The sequence below is a fragment of the Lycorma delicatula genome, chromosome 5 (genome assembly GCF_047948215.1).
Source record: "Lycorma delicatula isolate Av1 chromosome 5, ASM4794821v1, whole genome shotgun sequence".
NCBI classification, from domain to species: domain Eukaryota; kingdom Metazoa; phylum Arthropoda; class Insecta; order Hemiptera; family Fulgoridae; genus Lycorma; species Lycorma delicatula.
The window spans coordinates 55,338,713-55,356,952 of NC_134459.1; the positions used below are offsets into that span (position 1 = coordinate 55,338,713).

The 18,240-nt window shown below is 28.2% G+C and overlaps 1 protein-coding gene across 1 annotated transcript in view; it reads left to right on the plus strand.

The window, feature by feature from the left end:
• Positions 1–5,455: 5,455 nt before the first annotated feature.
• Positions 5,456–18,240, plus strand: part of LOC142324962 (spermine oxidase-like) — a 28,290-nt gene continuing 15,505 nt past the window's right edge. Inside the window, exons 1-6 of the mRNA XM_075366131.1 lie at positions 5,456–5,846; positions 7,462–7,604; positions 8,603–8,855; positions 12,783–12,990; positions 15,975–16,199; positions 17,632–17,766. Coding sequence (XP_075222246.1) covers positions 5,758–5,846; positions 7,462–7,604; positions 8,603–8,855; positions 12,783–12,990; positions 15,975–16,199; positions 17,632–17,766 — 1,053 coding nt within the window. The 5' untranslated portion in view covers positions 5,456–5,757. The remainder of the gene's footprint in view (positions 5,847–7,461; positions 7,605–8,602; positions 8,856–12,782; positions 12,991–15,974; positions 16,200–17,631; positions 17,767–18,240) is intronic.

Here is an 18,240-nt window from a genome sequence, read left to right on the forward strand (position 1 = left end):
TTAAATTTTTTCATAGCAGTTTAAACTTCTACTATTTTATTCTTACTTCATATTCTTCATTTCCAGGGTTCTATCCTAATTATCAGACTGTAAGAAAGCAATTTATCATATTATCCATAATCTCATTTTTAATTCAATTTTTGATACATTTAGTTTCAGAAATAACATATATAATTTGAAATACAAATATATTATTTAATATAAGAATGCGAAGTTAACAAATATAAGAATTATATATTGTACTTATCAAAATTACTATTCTTATGTGGAGGGTGTAACTTACTGAAATGTGCAGCTAAGATCATAAAAATGAAAAAAGAATTAGAACCACAAATCTACAGGAACCAATTCATGGAATATTACTTCTACAGTTAGCATTCATCCTTATTTTCTCTCTTAAGTTCATTTCTATGACATATTCCAAATGTTCCAAACCTATTTGTTATAAATGATGCTCAATTGCACAATGTATTGATTTTCATGAACCAAAAATAAAATTATTTGGATGTAGCTTTAATTAAGTTTCCATTTATCTGAGTTGTGTAAAAAATTGTAATAATCTTTTGTAATTTTCAATAATAACTTTAATAATATATTAGTAATAACAATTATAAAAAACAAATTTACAAAACTAGCCTCAAATAATCTACTAAAATGTAACAAATTAAAGTATTCAATTCTTAGTTAAAATTTAGAATTTTTGAAACTGACACAAACAAAAAGTATAAACAATTACCAAAAATGTATTAACCCCTTAATATTTCATTGATTCCATCAGAATGACAGTTTCAAAGCCTTCAGAATTCAGTGCTAATAAGATTTTGATTTTCAAAAAATTAAAAGATTAAATAATACAATAATTTACTTTTAAATACATTTTATCTTGAACAAATAAAAAATACAAAAAGTCAAACTTTTCTGCAGGTGTTCATCTATGATGTGCTCCTTTACTTTTCTTTTCCTACCTATACTCTCATCTATATATAAATATGAGTATATACACACAGACAAACACACACACACACACAGATATGAGTGTATATACTTATACATATGTAGATAGTTATATGTGTTCACATGTATTCATAAATGCTCCGAAACTATCGAGAGTAAAAACATTTGCACGATCTGAAAATTTCAACGATAACTGGTTTTTCAAGATAACTTCCTTAATTTTTAAGACATCCAATTCCTTAAAAAACCATTTTACAGGGGCTTTTAAGGGCTGCAATGCAAGTTCAGATTCCTTGAGCACTTAGTTTTTGAAATTTTTTAAAAGGCTTGCGGAAGGTGGTTCTCGCACTCAAATGCAAACTTTTAACGGTGATATTTCAATCAGTTTTTATATTGCGGAAAAAAACTAAATTTTTATACTCTAGCATTTTTTACGTATTTTCTTTAGTTTTTAAATTATTGTGAAAAAATGAAAATTTTAAAAAAAATTTCAAAACATTTTTTAAATTTAGGCATTCCAATCCGGAAACCTTTTAGAACATATTGTTAGTACTTAAATAAAGTAAATTGTAAAAGGATTACGTTCAGTTTCAATTGTTGCGGAAAAGTCATTTGTTTGTGCTGATTTTTTCTCCGAAAAAGCGTGACAACTACTTTATTTTTATCATAACTCCGTTAGTTTTCGTGATAATGACTTTTATCAGAGCTAATTTTAAAGATTTTTTAAGTACTTTGAAAAATATTCTATAAGTTTTTCACGAAAAACTTTCCGTTTTTTCGTTATTTAACGTTGAAAGGTTCGACTTCAGTTTCGGTGAAAAAAAAGTTACCTTCAACGAATAATAACTCGGTTCGTATTGCATCTACTGAAATAAATAAAAAATAATATCTTCGGTATTTTATAAGCTTCATTTTTGCTAATAATAATTTTTTCGAAAAAACGTTAGGTTTTTGAGTTATTCGTGAAAAACGTTTCAATAGTTGGATGAAAAATCAACATTTTCAATCATGAATAACTCAAAAAGTATTAACTCTACAAAAAAATTTTTATAGAACATTTTTTGCTTAGAATTTATAACTCAATCGATTTCTGCAGTTATTTTGAATGTAATAATTTCCACCCTCGAGAAGGGGTGGCATCCACCTCCAGAGAAAAGGACACATCGGCACTATATAAATTTTGTTCCTTGAGCTGTTTCCTAATTACTTTCCAAATTTCACATTACTCGGTTTTGTCTGAAAGAATTATGAGCAAACAACCGTTAAACACTGGACTATATATACATTGCTAAGAGTGAAATAAATCAATGCGAGCTTAAATAGCTTACATTAGATCAAGCGATGATCCGATGTAAGCTGAAGAAGAGACATCATCAAAACACATAAGAATACATTTTTTAAGCTTTTAAGCATTATGAAATGAAGATAAATAAAGTATCATGGGAATTACAAGCACAAGCAGAGTAAGGGATTTAAGAATCAATTGATATTAGAGGAGGAAACTTTAGAAGATACTTGCAGTAATCAAAAGTGAAATGGTATGATCATACAAAGAAAGTAGAGGATTGGAGATAACTTGAATGATGTATGAGATGGAAATTCAAGTAAATAATTGGAGGAGGAGATTAAGTAACAGGAAACTGAAGAATTACAAGAGTGTATGTAAAGGTGGGAGGAATGAAAGGATGCTGTGAACAGAGGTGATGGTAGAGTCGGAAGAAATTGTGAGGCTTATGTTTCAGATATGCTCAGACAGTGGTTGCAAACTAAATATCACGATTATAATATTTTTAACTGGTAATGTAGGCTTAATAAAAGGGGCCTCATTAGTTTTTACACAAATATGTAAGGAAAGTAACCTCTATTAAAACTTTTTCTGTAATTTTAAAACATGGCATATACAATTACGCTTGTAAAACTATAACACAGAACAGCTGCACTAACTTCCAAGAAATAAATATCAAATTCTGTTTTATTTCTTCTAAATGAGTGACACTGTTTTATGTGACACTGTTTGAAAACTCTAAAATGACAGAAAATACACCATAAACAAAAACAAATTATTCGAAACTCTTCAACAGATTAGTAAAAGTAAATAATAAAAGTACTTAAAAAAGATCATTTAGTTAAAGATATTAATAAAAACAATAAAGTAAATTTGAAAATCATTTAATAAATTAATAACCATTCCATCCATATAATGGAACAGTAGGATCTCTATCTTATCTGAAGGTTCTGAATTTAAATATTGGCCAGACATGGTGTATCTTTACACAGTAAAATATTAGTGTTCCAAATTCTTTATGGAAAATTGGAAAGAAAGGGGACTCCTTAAAAAAAATACTTTATATGGAAGAAAATAAAGAATTAAAATAATAAAATTTAAGCATCAGTATGAAGACAAAATTTAAACTAATCAATATTTTGGAGATTATCGATTTTACAAAAATAAAACATTTTTATGTATCAAACCCTTTCTTCACTTCTGAAGGTGCACTTGAGTATATACCAAATTAAAAATAAAAAAAAAAAAAATATTATTTATGATTATCAATACGCTTACACTCATTTATATTTTGAAGAAATGACCAAATTAAAATAAGTTTCTTTTCCCTTTTGTTTGGGTAGTAAATATTTTATTTATTATTGTGAACTGCGTGATAAAAGTGGTAACACAATAAATTTATAAAATATTTAAAAAGTTATTTATTACTTAGTAATCTAAAAATTTATTTATTTTTCAATAAATGTGCTGAAATGTAATTTTAAAGAAAGATTACAATGGGGATTTAAAAAAAAATTATGACCTATCTATTAAGAGTATATCAAAACACAAGGAATGACCTTGGAAAAAGGTATTACAGTAAAAAAAAGAAGATTTTGTGAATTGAATTGATTATAAATGAAATAATTTTCATTAATTATCCTAATATTCAGAAATTTTATAACCTTTGTATTCTCTCTTTATTTATCAATCTTATCTTTTTTAAGAAATTTATCAGTGTATTAAATAAATAATTCTTTAACTTAAATAATAATAACCTCATACTTATATATAAGTATAGTGAGAAAAATATTTAATAATTTTGTATTTAATCATGTTTAATTTTGAGTGATTATAAAATGTTCTAGCTGAACAGTTTATACTACCTCAAAATATATTTCACATAAAACACATTTCTGGGGGTAATGCTGTTTTAAGTGTGTTTGATAATGTTCTTGTGTTTCTCTTTGAGTATCTGAAGAAAAAAGCTCTTTTTGCAGCCTAAGTTGGTCAGCACAAAATAATTGTTTAGTAATGTACTGCTTGCTCCTACCCAGTTAGCCAGTTAATTTTGTTCAAGAGGGGTGCTTACTGCTTGTAGACATTCACAGATTGGTGTAAAATATGTGAAAATATGTTTATGCTGTCTTACCCATGATATTTTTGAATAAATTTTGCTGGATATTTATTAGTTCTATAAATTTTGACGAAAACAGAAACACACAATTTGCATATACACTTCTATATATTGTACCGTTAAAAATCATCTACTGTGTTTCTGATTTCTCAGAAATATATTTTTCAGAGGTGTTTTCCTAGTCCTCAGGATCATCCTTTCAGAACATATACTTTGGTCATCTTAACTTGAAAAAAAAAATTATTACTTTTTTTTGTGGTTTTAAAGTTACATTCTTATTTGGGCTAATAAACTTTTCAGACATATTCTGCTCCCAAAACCTTCCAACAAATCTACAAATTGTTGGAATATTATCCATAGATTGCATGCTTTATCTATAAAATCTTTTTGTGGCAGACATAGATTTATTTTTATTATTGTACACTATTTTCAAGTAATAACGTTTGAATAAATTAAAATTTGTTTTTGATGATTATTTATAACATTTTATTTAATTCAATTAATAATTAAAATTAATTGATTAATATTTATACACTTGTATAGTATAATTTTTTGTTAGATCTGTTATTGAGTGTTGTATTATTAATAAAAAACAACTGTGATATACTGTCAGAATAAGCAAGCTTGTATGAAACTAACCAAATCACTTAATTGGCTTTTAAAATCCATTAGTTCATAATCTATAGAATAAACAACTATAAAATAATATAATTTTCAGACATTGATTTAGCATTGCTGCTTATAAAACTGATAATTGCTCAGGGAACATTTATAATTATAAACATGTGACAAATTTGTATAAAATTTTTGTTATTATTAATTGTGTGTCCCTTTACCTTATTGCTTGTGATTTTTTCTATTTATTAAATTCTGTAATTTAAAAAAAAAATGTCAAAGAATATCAAATTATTTAATGAGGCTGGTAGGTGTACACAACAACTAGAGAATACAAATAGTAATCAATGATAACAATGTCAAACATAATTTGTAAGCAGCATGTTTGTTATCAAAGTTCATAACCTTATGATAAAAATGTATATTTGACCCTGTACACAAAGTTATACTCCTCATTTTTTGACAATTATCAAATGTAGTCACATAGTTATTGTATTTTTGTTGTATTTATTACAGCATATACAAAATAATATCTTTTCTTTAAAATTAAGTGGTGGAGGAATTTTTCCAACAGCTGAGTATTCTCCTTCCACTCACTTTTAAATTAAGAGATATAAATGCAGTTGTATGATGTATAAAATGTACACTATTAAAGAAAATAATAGTGTAGTATAATAATAGTGAAATAGAAAGTGCAAAACAATTAAAATTAAAGTTGTTATAGTTTAAAGCATTTACAATTGCATTATAATACATAATTCAATAACCAAAAAGCATTATCAACATCATGAAAAGAATATTATCCTTGTATTTGTTTCTTATGATAATATTTTTTGTAATTACCACACATGGTACCACAGAAACTGGTTCCATCAGGTATGTAAGATGATATTTTAACCTAGATATTTTTTTCTCTTTATAAGTGTAACATAATTAATTACATATGCTTTTAATATAGTGATATATATAGTAATATAGTTGCAGTCCTCCCAGTTTGTTTTCATATGTTCTGATCTTTGTGCCCTTTCTAGTGTTGAAAATGTTCATGTTGTGAATATTTTTCTTTTGAATGTGAAGCAAGAGTTTTTGTTTTTAATTTTCTTGATTAATTTTATCTTATCTGTTGTGTCTTCTGGTATAAGGCCAATTTCCTTCAGATCCTCTCTTATTTCTCTAATCCATTTGCATTCTGTCATGGTGTTTTTTGAGTCGATATTATATTGTACTAGCTGTTTCAGAAGTCTTGAATCCTGAATCCTCATGATAAGTCCAAAGAATCCTAGTCTCCTCTTACGCATGGTATCAGTGATGGATTCTAACTCTTTGTATACGACTTTGTTGGGCACAATTCACCACTATCCATCTTTCTGGTACTTTTTATTGATGAAGGTTCTTCCAATTCTTATTCTGATTTTTTGGAGTCTGTCTGTCTTTGATTGTTCATTCAGGTGAAAGAACGTTTCTGCTGCATAAGTGGTTTCTGGTTTTATAATTGTGTTGTAGTGTCTTATTTTTGCATTATTGATAATCTTTTTTTATTGTAAGTTTACCAGGTTAATTTTTCAGCTTTAGCTAGTTCATTTCTTCTTATTTGGATTGAGATTTTTTCATTTAGGTTGTTTGATATTATTTGTCTGTGGTATTTAAATTGGATTATTATTTTAATTTTATTACTTTTTATGTTTACTTCTTTTAATCATTTCTGTTTTTGGGACATAATTTCTGTCTTTTCAAATGATAATTTGAGACCAATTTTATTTGCAATATTTTGAATTTCTAATATCTGTGATTTAGCTTTGTCGATGTTGTTTGCTAGCATTGCCAAGCTGTTGGTAAAACCAAGGCAGTTTGCTTGATTTTTTGACCTATTTTTACTTTTAGGGGGGAGTTTTTGAGCCATTCCCTCATTATCACTTCTAGAGCATAATTGAATAATAGTAGTAAGGTCCATTTCCTTGGCACAGCCTGTTTTGGTCTCAAATGGTTCAGAGAGCTCACCTCTGAATTTTACCTTTGACTTAGCATACAATATATATATATATATATATATATGTGTGTGTGTGTGTGTGTGTGTGTGTGTGTGTGTGTGTGTGTGTGTGTGTGTGTGTGTGTGTGTGTGTGCGTGTGTGTGATTGAATTGTTGATGGGGTATCAGACTAAATCTATATGTGTTCATTAAATAAATCACTGTATTCACTTTATGCACAAAATTGTACATAGTCAAGAAAGGAGTTAAGAAAAATATATTTTATTATCAATTAAATATTTAACTAATTAGGTATATTTTTCTATTCTACTTTGTTTAATAGATCATTTAAAAGAATTAGCTGCATCAAAATTTTGTTTGACATTTTTATATATTTTGCTATAACATTTGTTAAAAATGGACTCAGTTTAACAAACAAAATTAACATATTTTAGTAACAATCAATAAATTATTAGTACTCATAACAACATTTACTGACGTTTAACAGTGTATTTACTTTTTCAGAGAAAAATATAAAGTAATTATTGTTGGAGCTGGTGTAGCAGGCATAGGAGCAGCAACTCATTTACTAAAAAACAATTTTTCTGATATAGCGATTTTGGAAGCATCAAATCGTTTAGGAGGTCGAGTCTACACAGCAGAATTTGGTAATTTTTATAAAATATAATCTCATTATCACAAATTACTTATTGTTAAGAAATAATATATATCATTAAAATACAAAAGATAGAATTAATGAGCTAATTTGGGTCCAGTTAACTGTTAGTTTGACATAGTTCAACCATCTTCTGGACGCCATTGTGTCAGATTTACTCTGAATAAAATTTTGAAATGTATCTTTTCTTTCTTCCTTTAAAATACCACATGTTTTTAAAATTTGAACATTTCAGATGTCAAAATTTTATATGAAGAGGGTAAACAAAATTACTTGTAATATATTCTGATCATAAAACAAATTAATATTTTTATAGATTTTTATTTTAAAATTGATAGCCAATATACCAGTATTCCACTAAATTTTAAAGATGTACTCTGTTGATTTAAATAATAATAAACTTTTTTTTTATAATTTAGAATTTTTTCAGTAAAGGATTTTTGTGTTTAAACCACAAATATTTTTTCTTAATCAGAAATTCTTGTAATATTAAGACTGAGTGAATATTTTCAGATTTGTGAGTGTTGATATTGATAACATATAATAGTGTTGATACTGATAGGAAAAGATAGAAATTCTTTAATGTATTTTGGCTTTGACATCTTGAAAATTCAAATAACTGCATATTTGTAGTATACAGAATAAGTTATGATTAAAATCTACAAATAACAACTTTTGAAATAGCAATTGTTTTTCTTTTATTATAAGAAATGGTTTTACTTTCATGTTAGATTCCAGATGTCTATGCAGGCCAATTTAATAAAACTGTTGGTTGGCAAAGAAAGATGGTAGACAGTTGGTTATTAAAAAATAATACTGTAAGTGTTATTAAATAATTCTTTTGTTAAAAGTACACCTTATGTGTGAATACTATAAAAGTAAAAATAAATTACATCTCATCAACTTGGCATTAAAAAAGATAACCAGATTTTTTAAAGATGTATTTATCTGTTTTTAGTTGAGAAATAATTACGAGTATCTTGATTTCAGGAGATTTTCTAATAGAATATGGAGCCCAATGGGTTCATGGACAAGGTGGTAATCCTGTGTATGAGATTGCTGAACATTACAAATTTTTATATATTCAGACTTGGGATATGGGAAAAGACTTTGTCAAGCATTCAGATTCTAAAATAAACATGTCAGCTGTTAACTGGCTATTCATAGAAGCTGTTCAATTTTTTGGAAATGCAAATGACATGATGTTGTGTAATTGTTCAGTGGAACATTATTTTAATAACAAGTAAGTAATTCAAGAAATATTTTTTACAAGGAATATTAATTTAATAAAAAGTAGAAATGATTCAATGGTTTTAAAATTATGATACCATAGGTGAAGACACCTACTTCATCTACATGATAGAGCAGACAGACTCTGAACTCCACTGTTTTAAATATAATAATAAAAAATTCTTAAATTAATAAAAAAAGTTATTGTTGTAACACTTACTTGCTTTTAAGAAACCCATACCAACTTTTATTATAACCAAATTCATGTAACAAAAAAAAACAAAACACAAATGTAGAAAAATATATATATATACATGACAACAGACCTCATATTGCCAATATGTATAGTAGAACCTCTCTTCAACGAGGTAATCGGAGGTGTTGCCAGCTCAGATAACGGAATGCACGGTTAACATAGACCTTAAGTTTCGTTCTTGAATTTGGTCAACAAACCATATTAATATTGAATTGGTAGCAGAATAAGCTACGAATTAAAAATGATTATAACAACATCATTATTTTATTTTATTGTATTTATTATAATAAAATCAATAGTCACTAATCACTCTCGTATCAACCCACAAAAACTTAGTTGATATTTTTAGTGAATATGTCTGTCTTTTTTGTCTTTTTTTGTCTTTACTGATTAACATGGTAAAGTAGCGCTAACATGCCAGTTTTGTAGTAAAGTAGCGCTAACATGCCAGTTTTGTACTACTGTTAAGTCAAGGAAAGGAATATCGTTTTGTTATTCTAAATATTGGAGGGCTTTTGTGAGAAATACAGTCTCTTTGTTGTGGCTCTTTGGTATATTTTCTAATAAAGCACAAAACTACTCATTCGATGGCATAGTACACAAAATCTTTTGATTGTTAACCTGTTGAATTTCTGGCTAGATTTTTGTTTGATCAATTGAATTCTATGATTCTGCCAATAAATAAATTGCATGTTTTATGGTCGATGCCTTTAATGCGAGGATAACTTAGAGCTCTGATGCTAGAATATGAGAAAATTACTTTTTTCTTTTTCATCAATCGGTTCGTCTTCATCACTGGAGATTTCATTAACCTTTTCTGTCACAACTTTTACAATCTCGTCATCATCATAAATTTTAAGTCTTGGTTCCCTTGAATCCGATTCTAACCAGTCTTGCACTTCATTTTCCTTTACATTTTCACATCATGGTATATTCTTCAACAAAGCATAAAACTCCTCATTCGATGCCATAGTACCAAAATTTTCTGATTGTTAACGTGTCGAATTTCTGGCTAGATTTTTGTAAATGATCTGTTGATTGTTGTTTGATGGATTGAATTCTTACAACCTGATCCATAGGTCGACAAATTGGTGTCACATTTGGTGAAAAGAATTTGATGGATGGCAGGGTGTATTGTCCAACAACAGAACTACTTTTTCTGGTAATTTCTTTATTTGTAGATAATTTTTCACATGTGGGATAAAACTGTGGTTAAACCAATTCTCAAAAATGACTGTACTCATCCAAGCCGAGTTTTGTTTAGCGTACTTGACAGGCAGTGAATCTAATTTTAAATCTATTAATGTCCTTGGTTTAGCAGCTTGAAGCCCTTGGTTTAGACGACAAGAAGAGGTACTTGTCGTCACCACTAGCGTTACTGAAGACAAGAACAGTTATTGACTCTTTACTAATTTTATAGCTAGTGTTTTCAATGGAAGCATTCTAAAATTTTATCCTGTCTCATCTGCGTTATGTACTTGTTCTGGTCGCAGATTTTCTGACTGAACAAGAGCAGAAAATGTTTTGATAAAATTAGCAGCGTTGTCAGTATATCAACAGATAATTTTCACAAATTCTCACAGTACTTTGAGTTACTTCGTTTTAAAATAGCAGTTTTGAAATTTGTTATATATTCATTAACTTAAACACATTAATTTCTTGAGATTGAATTTGGGCTGTAAATTATTTCAACATGAGGCATAATCTGATGAAATCGCTTGAAATTATCAGTCATTCAGGTATTTTTAAATTCCTGTTGCTTCTGCATTGGTTTGAACTGCATTTGATGTTGACTGAATTTCAGTAAGGCAGGTTTTTAAAGGTTGAAAATTTTCATGAACTCTGTTTATAGTCTGTATGTTGAAGTTGCACCTTGTAGATGTGGACGTAGAATTCTGACATCCATATGCTTCTTGAGAATGGACACATGTTGCGATTGCGATGATCTTGAGAAGAATGTTGGAATAACCAGAATGAAAAATATTCTTGTGTTTTGTCTAATACTTGCTGCATTTCTCATTATTAAATTAAGTTGGTGTGCATAACACTAAATAAAATGTGTATTACTATAAACTGCTTTTACTTTTGCTAGAACTTCTGCTTTTTTGCCTTTCATGACATTTGCACCATCAAATGACTGAGCTATGAGTTTTTGTCCATTTCCTTGAAGGATTATGTCCAATTGTTCTAAAATACATTTTGATATACCATCTGCAGTTTGATTTTCTGAATAAAAATCCCCAAAAACACTCAAATATTTCTCCATTTAATATGTACCATAGAATAAGGACCATTTGAGTTTGTTCCAAAACATCTGTTGTGTCTTCAGCTGTGACAGCTACAAAGGAAATTAGCTTTTCTAATTTCCGTCCTTATCTCCTCATGGTATGTTTGTAGCAGGCAGTCAAGTATCACGTTCTGAATGGTATTAGAAATTCCTTTAAAGACTTCACTGGTTTCTAAGCGATTCTTCTAATCTGAATAATTTAGTTGCAAAATTTACTAATCCTCTAAATACCCCCTGGATTTACTGAATCATCTTTGTCATCATGTCCACATAAGTTTCCACAAAAGAAAATGGGGGGTTTTAAAGAAAATACCCCAAGTAGTGTTTTATAAAAGGCTGGAGTTATCATTTTTGCTGAATTTCAAACTTCTGTTGCAATAGATACAAAAATTATGTGAAGGGTAGAAAATTCAGCTGTAATCCTTTTAACTCTATCAGAAGCACTTCAATTTCTAAACTTAAATATTACTGTATTATAGGTGTAAATGTTGGTTGTTTTTTCTCAGTTGGAGGAAATAGGCTGGTTTTGAAAAATCATTTTGCAAAGCTGGTCAAACCCCTTACATATAAATGAGGGGTAAAAAAGACATTCTTAGTAATATTTTACTGTCTAAGGAGAACATTCATGCTAGGTTACAAGTTTCAATCGTCTAATTTTGACATCTCAGCTTTAAAGTTGTTTGGAATAAAAGAGTGAGAAATTATTCAGTGAGGATTTTCCATAGATCAATTTTTACCCCTTTTCATTTCCTTAGAAGAAAATATCCTTTACAGCAGTAACTTTCTTTATAAGATGAAAACACAAGCCAATTTTCAAGTTTTAAGTTCTTTTGGTTTCATGATTCCTTAAAGTAAATTTATTTTTTAATAATTCATCCTTTTAATAAATTTAATTTAAAAAGTTTTCCCTTATTTTTTCTTCAGGCCTGCTTGAGAATAACTGTACCAAATCTCAGGTTTCTAGCTGATTATTTTTATTATTACCTTAGTTTTCTAGTTGATAGTAAAATTGTAGAATTTTAGTGATGTCAGTTTTATTTTTTAAATCTACTATTCAAGCACTTTCCATTTAATGATTCTCAAAAAATTTTAATTCTTTAGTTTGGAACAAGGATATTTACTGTCTGTTATTTTTTTGTTTTTTAAATAAGCACATAACTATTTCTAATTTACTGAGACAAGTGTTTATAAAATTATGTCACTGAAATAAGGGGAGTCATTCTAGAATTAAATGAACAAACAAACATATATTCTAAACATACTATTTTTGTTTCTGGTAAGTTGAGTGAAGAATAAATAAATAAAATAAAATTAAAAAACTTGGGAATCTATGAAAAAAAATTACTAAAATTGATGTGACTTTATTCTGTAACTTTTAAAATAATTTATAACTGCAGGTTTAATGAGTTGGTAAAGGATAATAATATTGATGAATACACAGCACAAGCTGTAGCAGATCATATAAAAAGGACTCAGAGTATTCGAGATGGAGCTGGTAATTTGGATGAAGAAGGATCCTGGGGAAGTGCGCAATATTTTTGGCCCAATGGAAGTTTTTCTGTGGCATGGAAAAATGGTTATCATTCCTTTATAAATATGTTAATGGTTAGTATGAATGTATAGATAATTTGAATGCATAAATCTATATTTTTTTACAATTATATAAGGTTCTACAGCTACTGATAACAAACAAAAAAAAGGAAAAAAAAGAAAATCCTACACAAACAATGATTTAAGCTTTACTATTACAATAATAGTAATGATTTAAGCTTTCTTTAATACAATTTATAGTATTATTTTAGGACCCAGTTCAGCTAAATTCATGCTATAGCTATAAAATGAAAAATGTTAATCAAATAACTAAAAACTAGGCTTATGTGTATATTTTATGACTTACTGCTTATTACTATAATATAATCAATTTTTCATTTCCTCCAAAAAAAAGGAAGTCTACTTAGATTTGTACTCATTTCCTTATTATTTTTTAAGGAATATTTAAGTATTATTCCATTGAATAGACAGATTTTGATGATTTTTTTTCATTTGTAGGGTAAATTTCTTTTGTGGTTCCCTCTTTTTTCCATTTATCTTAAGCAGAAGATATTTTTAACAAAAATTGCTTGATGTACATATAGAATGCATTTTGAAAATATTTTTAAATTTTTGGGTTCATTACTGCTTAATATTTGATTGTTGTAATATATGATGTATTTAATCTAATGCCTATCTAATATTTCAAATATTTCTCTCAAAATTCCATTGAGATTAAGTGGACACCTTCAAGTAAAAAATAATACATTTTAGGTAACAATAAATGTGTTATGTTCTTTTTCTTTACTGGTTTTTGTCTGGGTATACCTTGAATTCCTTAGTAGTGCATTTGAACTCTTGATTCCTTATTGCCAGCAGTCAGATTCCCACTCAAAATCTTGCAAACTTACAAAACATTTTGCAGTGTTTCCTTCAGGATTTCCCTCTATTTTTCATTCCCTGAAAAATTTGCTATCCTTCTCCCCCTCATTCCTTGTTGTGCTAACCAAGATTTATTTAGGATATAATGAAGCGCACAATATCTTCAAGAAAACAAAATATTTCAGTGTTGCCTCTTATTGTTATTACATTCTATTCTGCTTGGTTCAGTACTCTTCCTTATCATTCTTTTTTAAAATATCTTAATTCATTTTCGTCCTTTTTGTGCACCTTTAACATCTTGTTTCCATATATTAAAAAATATCTAATCAGTGCTCTGTAGATTTAAATTTTGGTCTTAAGTGAAATGGTCTTAATCAAATTTATATTGGCATTGTTTTCAGTTATTGTTTAGTGTTTTATTCTTCCTGTATATTTTTTTCACTTGTACTTTTTAACTTTTAGATATTTTTAACACTTAACTGTTTCAAATTATGTTTTTTGTGAAGTCACACTTGTCAAATTCGTTATGTACACTCCCATCATCAATTGGTAAAAACATTCAATAAAATCTGTAATCCTGCTATAATTTCATAGAGCATAAAATCAAATAATAGAATTGAAACAAACTGATAAATGGGTTTTTTATCATTTTATTAAGAGATTAAGGAGGGGAAAAAAGATCTGATTCTCTGAGATTTTAAATATCTTTGATGAATAATGTATTTTAAAAATTGGAACACTTAATATTTTGAAAAAAATATTTTTTAGAAAATATTTTTCAGAATTACACTTTTTCTTTCTTGATAGGGACCAAGGAATATTAGGGGAACCAAGTATGTGTTGTGGTTATTGTGGAAAGGGGTTACATGACTATTGACCCCTTAATAAATAAGGTAAATGCGCTGTTCCCGGATCCTAAAAATAAGATCCCACAGTTTTGTGGATAAAAATAAACAGTTTTCTCATAATCATAGTTTATATTTTATTTATATATTATTAATCATGCTACCATAAAGGGGGTTCAAAGGGTATAATAAGAGGAACGTAGGTAGTTGACATAATTATCATACATAGTGTGACATTTGGAAGAAGTAAGAACTTAGTTTAATAGTTTTTGAGGTATATGCAGATTGTGTATTTTATTTTTTTACTCTAGCTGTTTTTACAGCTTTTAAACAGTTTGTTAAAAAATTAGATTATTAAAATATACAATAAAAAATAAAAATCATTTAAAACAAAGTTTAAATATTTGTGATTTTAATCATTTATTAAATAAATAATAATTTTCTTTACTTACTTTCACATTATTTACTTACTTTAACTTTAAAAAAAAAAATCTTTGATAATGTTATTGTACCACACAAAGCATCTGAGGAAAGAAGAAAATTAACTAATTATGTTTGTAATAATTTTATTGCATACCATCAGCAACTCATAGAAGATGTAAATGTTATTCTCATAAAAAATTCTAAAAAAAATATCATTTTTATTATGTGCAGGAAGGATCATTTGAAAACTGTTAGGTAAGGGAATGAGGGCGCACAATTATTTCATGTCTAAATATATTGTTTATATCAATCATGTTTTACATAGTGAAAACCAACTTATCATACAAGTCTTAATGAAACTATTAAGACCTTATAAAACTATACTGCTGAATTTTTGAACTTAGAAGAAAATTAGCTGATATAGATAGTAAAAAATGAGATGGATATGACTTCTTTGCATTTATTTTTTTCAATTGAGGAATATTAACACAAACTTTATAAGCGTAGATTTCAATAATAATTAATTTTCTTTTAAATAAAATAATTATTCAATTATTATAAAATGTTTATTATAATTAATAAATAAAATAATTATTTGCTAAATTTGAGTTTTTTTTCAGTATGAAAATGAGTGAAATACTAGCATTATTTTTTTATTAAACATCTCCAAATTATGTTTACATAAAAATGTGAATATAAAAATTTATTCATTTAATATTTAAAAATTACTATTTTTATGTATATTTATAAGATTTGAAATGTGTGGTTGCTTTAAAACATTTTGAATTAGATTCTGAGTTTTTGAAAATGCCTCACATTTTCTAAGTAATTTTATTTTATATTAATGTTTGCCTGTTTTTCATGTATAGTAACAACAGATTTTGAATGATAATTTTATGTGATTTACAGGGTAAATATGAAGGTACAGAGCTGCCACTTGAACAAAAGACAAAATTCAATAAAGTTGTACAAACAATTAAATGGACAGGAAATGAACTTGAAGTTACATGTGAAGACGGTTCTCATTATTTTGCCGATCATGTAATTGTTACAGTTTCTTTAGGCGTGCTAAAAGTTTCAGCTAAAACAATGTTTAATCCTCCATTATCTGAAAGTAAATTAGCTGTTATTGAGGTAAGATAATATTATTTAACTGGTGTTTGCGAGTTTAACAGGATATAAATGTGATGTAGATATGCAGATTTTAAAAGTTTAATTACTTTAATTTTAATTGGCATCAAGTCAGTCATCAACCACTAAAGTTATTAGCTTGCAATCATCTTTTTTTCTGTTACTTCTCCTCAGCAGTGGACCTGCTTTACATACAAACACAGAGCCAAAAGGAAATCAGGGAGTATTCCATCATCCCTGCACTTTTACCACCATCTTAGTTCAGACAATTGAGATTAATATCCTCAACACCGCTTGCTATGCCAATTTATTCTGTAGTGTAGTCCCTGTGATGGGCATTAACATGTTGAATTCTATCATTCATACTTCCCTGTGTTGTAATGCAAGAATCTGCCGAATTTGATGACCATATGTCTGTAGTATCCTCTATTCCACAGTAATAACATTCAGTGGATGATCTCAAACCTTGTGTGCACAGATAAGTTTTGAAGCAATCATGAATGCTCAGGAACTGGATTGATTCACACCTCAGCTCCCCATGCTTATGGTGGACCCAACTGTGGAGGTCCTGGATCAGTCTATGGGTCCGTCTATTCTTTCTTGACTGATCCCATCTGTTTGCAATCACCTCCCCTAAAGAAAAGTATTCCCAGCATTATGTTGTTTCTGTGATCTACACTTAATTTTGCTTTACCATTATATTGATACAGCGTATTTAAGAAAAATCCCTCCAAGCAAAAAATCAGGCAATCCCAATCCTCTATTTTCTCTTCTAACATACTTGGCTGCTCTGTGCTCTTTTATTACTCCTGTTTACTCTGCCTTCGATGAAAACTTGTGAACCATCCGTGTTATTGAAATTAACGCTGTTAGGCTGATGTAAACTAACTGAGAATAAAAGCTGTGCCATCATAGCTTAAAAAATTAAACAATTTATTAATTTATTTTTATAAATGACATGAGACATAATGTTTACACATATATTTAAGTTTTACATTGAAAATGTAGATGACAAAAACAATATGTTACCATTGTATAACAAAGTGGTCATGGATTCTGAGAGAGTAAGAATGGATGGAATTTGACTAATCGAATGAGTGTATTAGGGATGATTTTCTTTGGCTTGATGTTTGATATTTTGTTTTTCATGATGTTTTACATAATAAAATTTTTAAATGGTTACAGCCAGACAACTACCTTATTTCTACTATGTTTTTATTTCCATAGAGTTGTAATTTGAGAGATTCCAGATGTTTTGTAATCATCAGCTTCTAAGGAATTAATTTTCTTATCTTGGTTAGGAGGTGATATGTGCATTTTATTTTTATTTATTAAAGTTATATATGTGCGTGATGATTTAGTGCTTATTTATAATTTGTGTTACAACTAATTTTATTATTTAACTAATTAAAGTAAGTTATTTCCTTTTTTCAAGGCTCATGGATTTGATGTTGTGGATAAAATCTTCATCCATTTCGAAAAAGACTGGTGGATATTTAATTTCAGATACAAGATTACTTTTCTTTGGACTAATGAAGATAAACAAAGATTCAAAAATCAATCAAAATATGTAAGTTTTTTTCTATAAATATAATCTTAGTTAATGATCAGAATGATCCAGCTAATTATACATATAAGTATATAAATTCTTTTTTACTAACCTTTCAAATACTTGATAAAACTCCTTCAACAGGTTGAACTTACAGTCAAGAAACTTTAATTTCTCTTTCTTCAGAAGAAAAAAGGAGGAAAAGTGTTGAGTTTAGTAACAAAGAAGGGTGCAAAGTTTTGGGAATGAAGGATCGAACGAAGTTTCAGTCAAAGAGTGAGGGACCAATTGCTAAATATCTTGCAATCAAGAAGGAAGGCGATTTTTCAAAGATTAGCCCTTTCATAATAGCTTGAGGCATCATAGAAGTGACTGGAGGACTGGTGAATGATACAAGAAGACTGCAACAGGATTATTTGTTGAGACTGTCAATGACCTTCAGATGTCACAGCTATTCAAAGCAAAGAAGATGGGACTCATAGACATTGAAGGTCC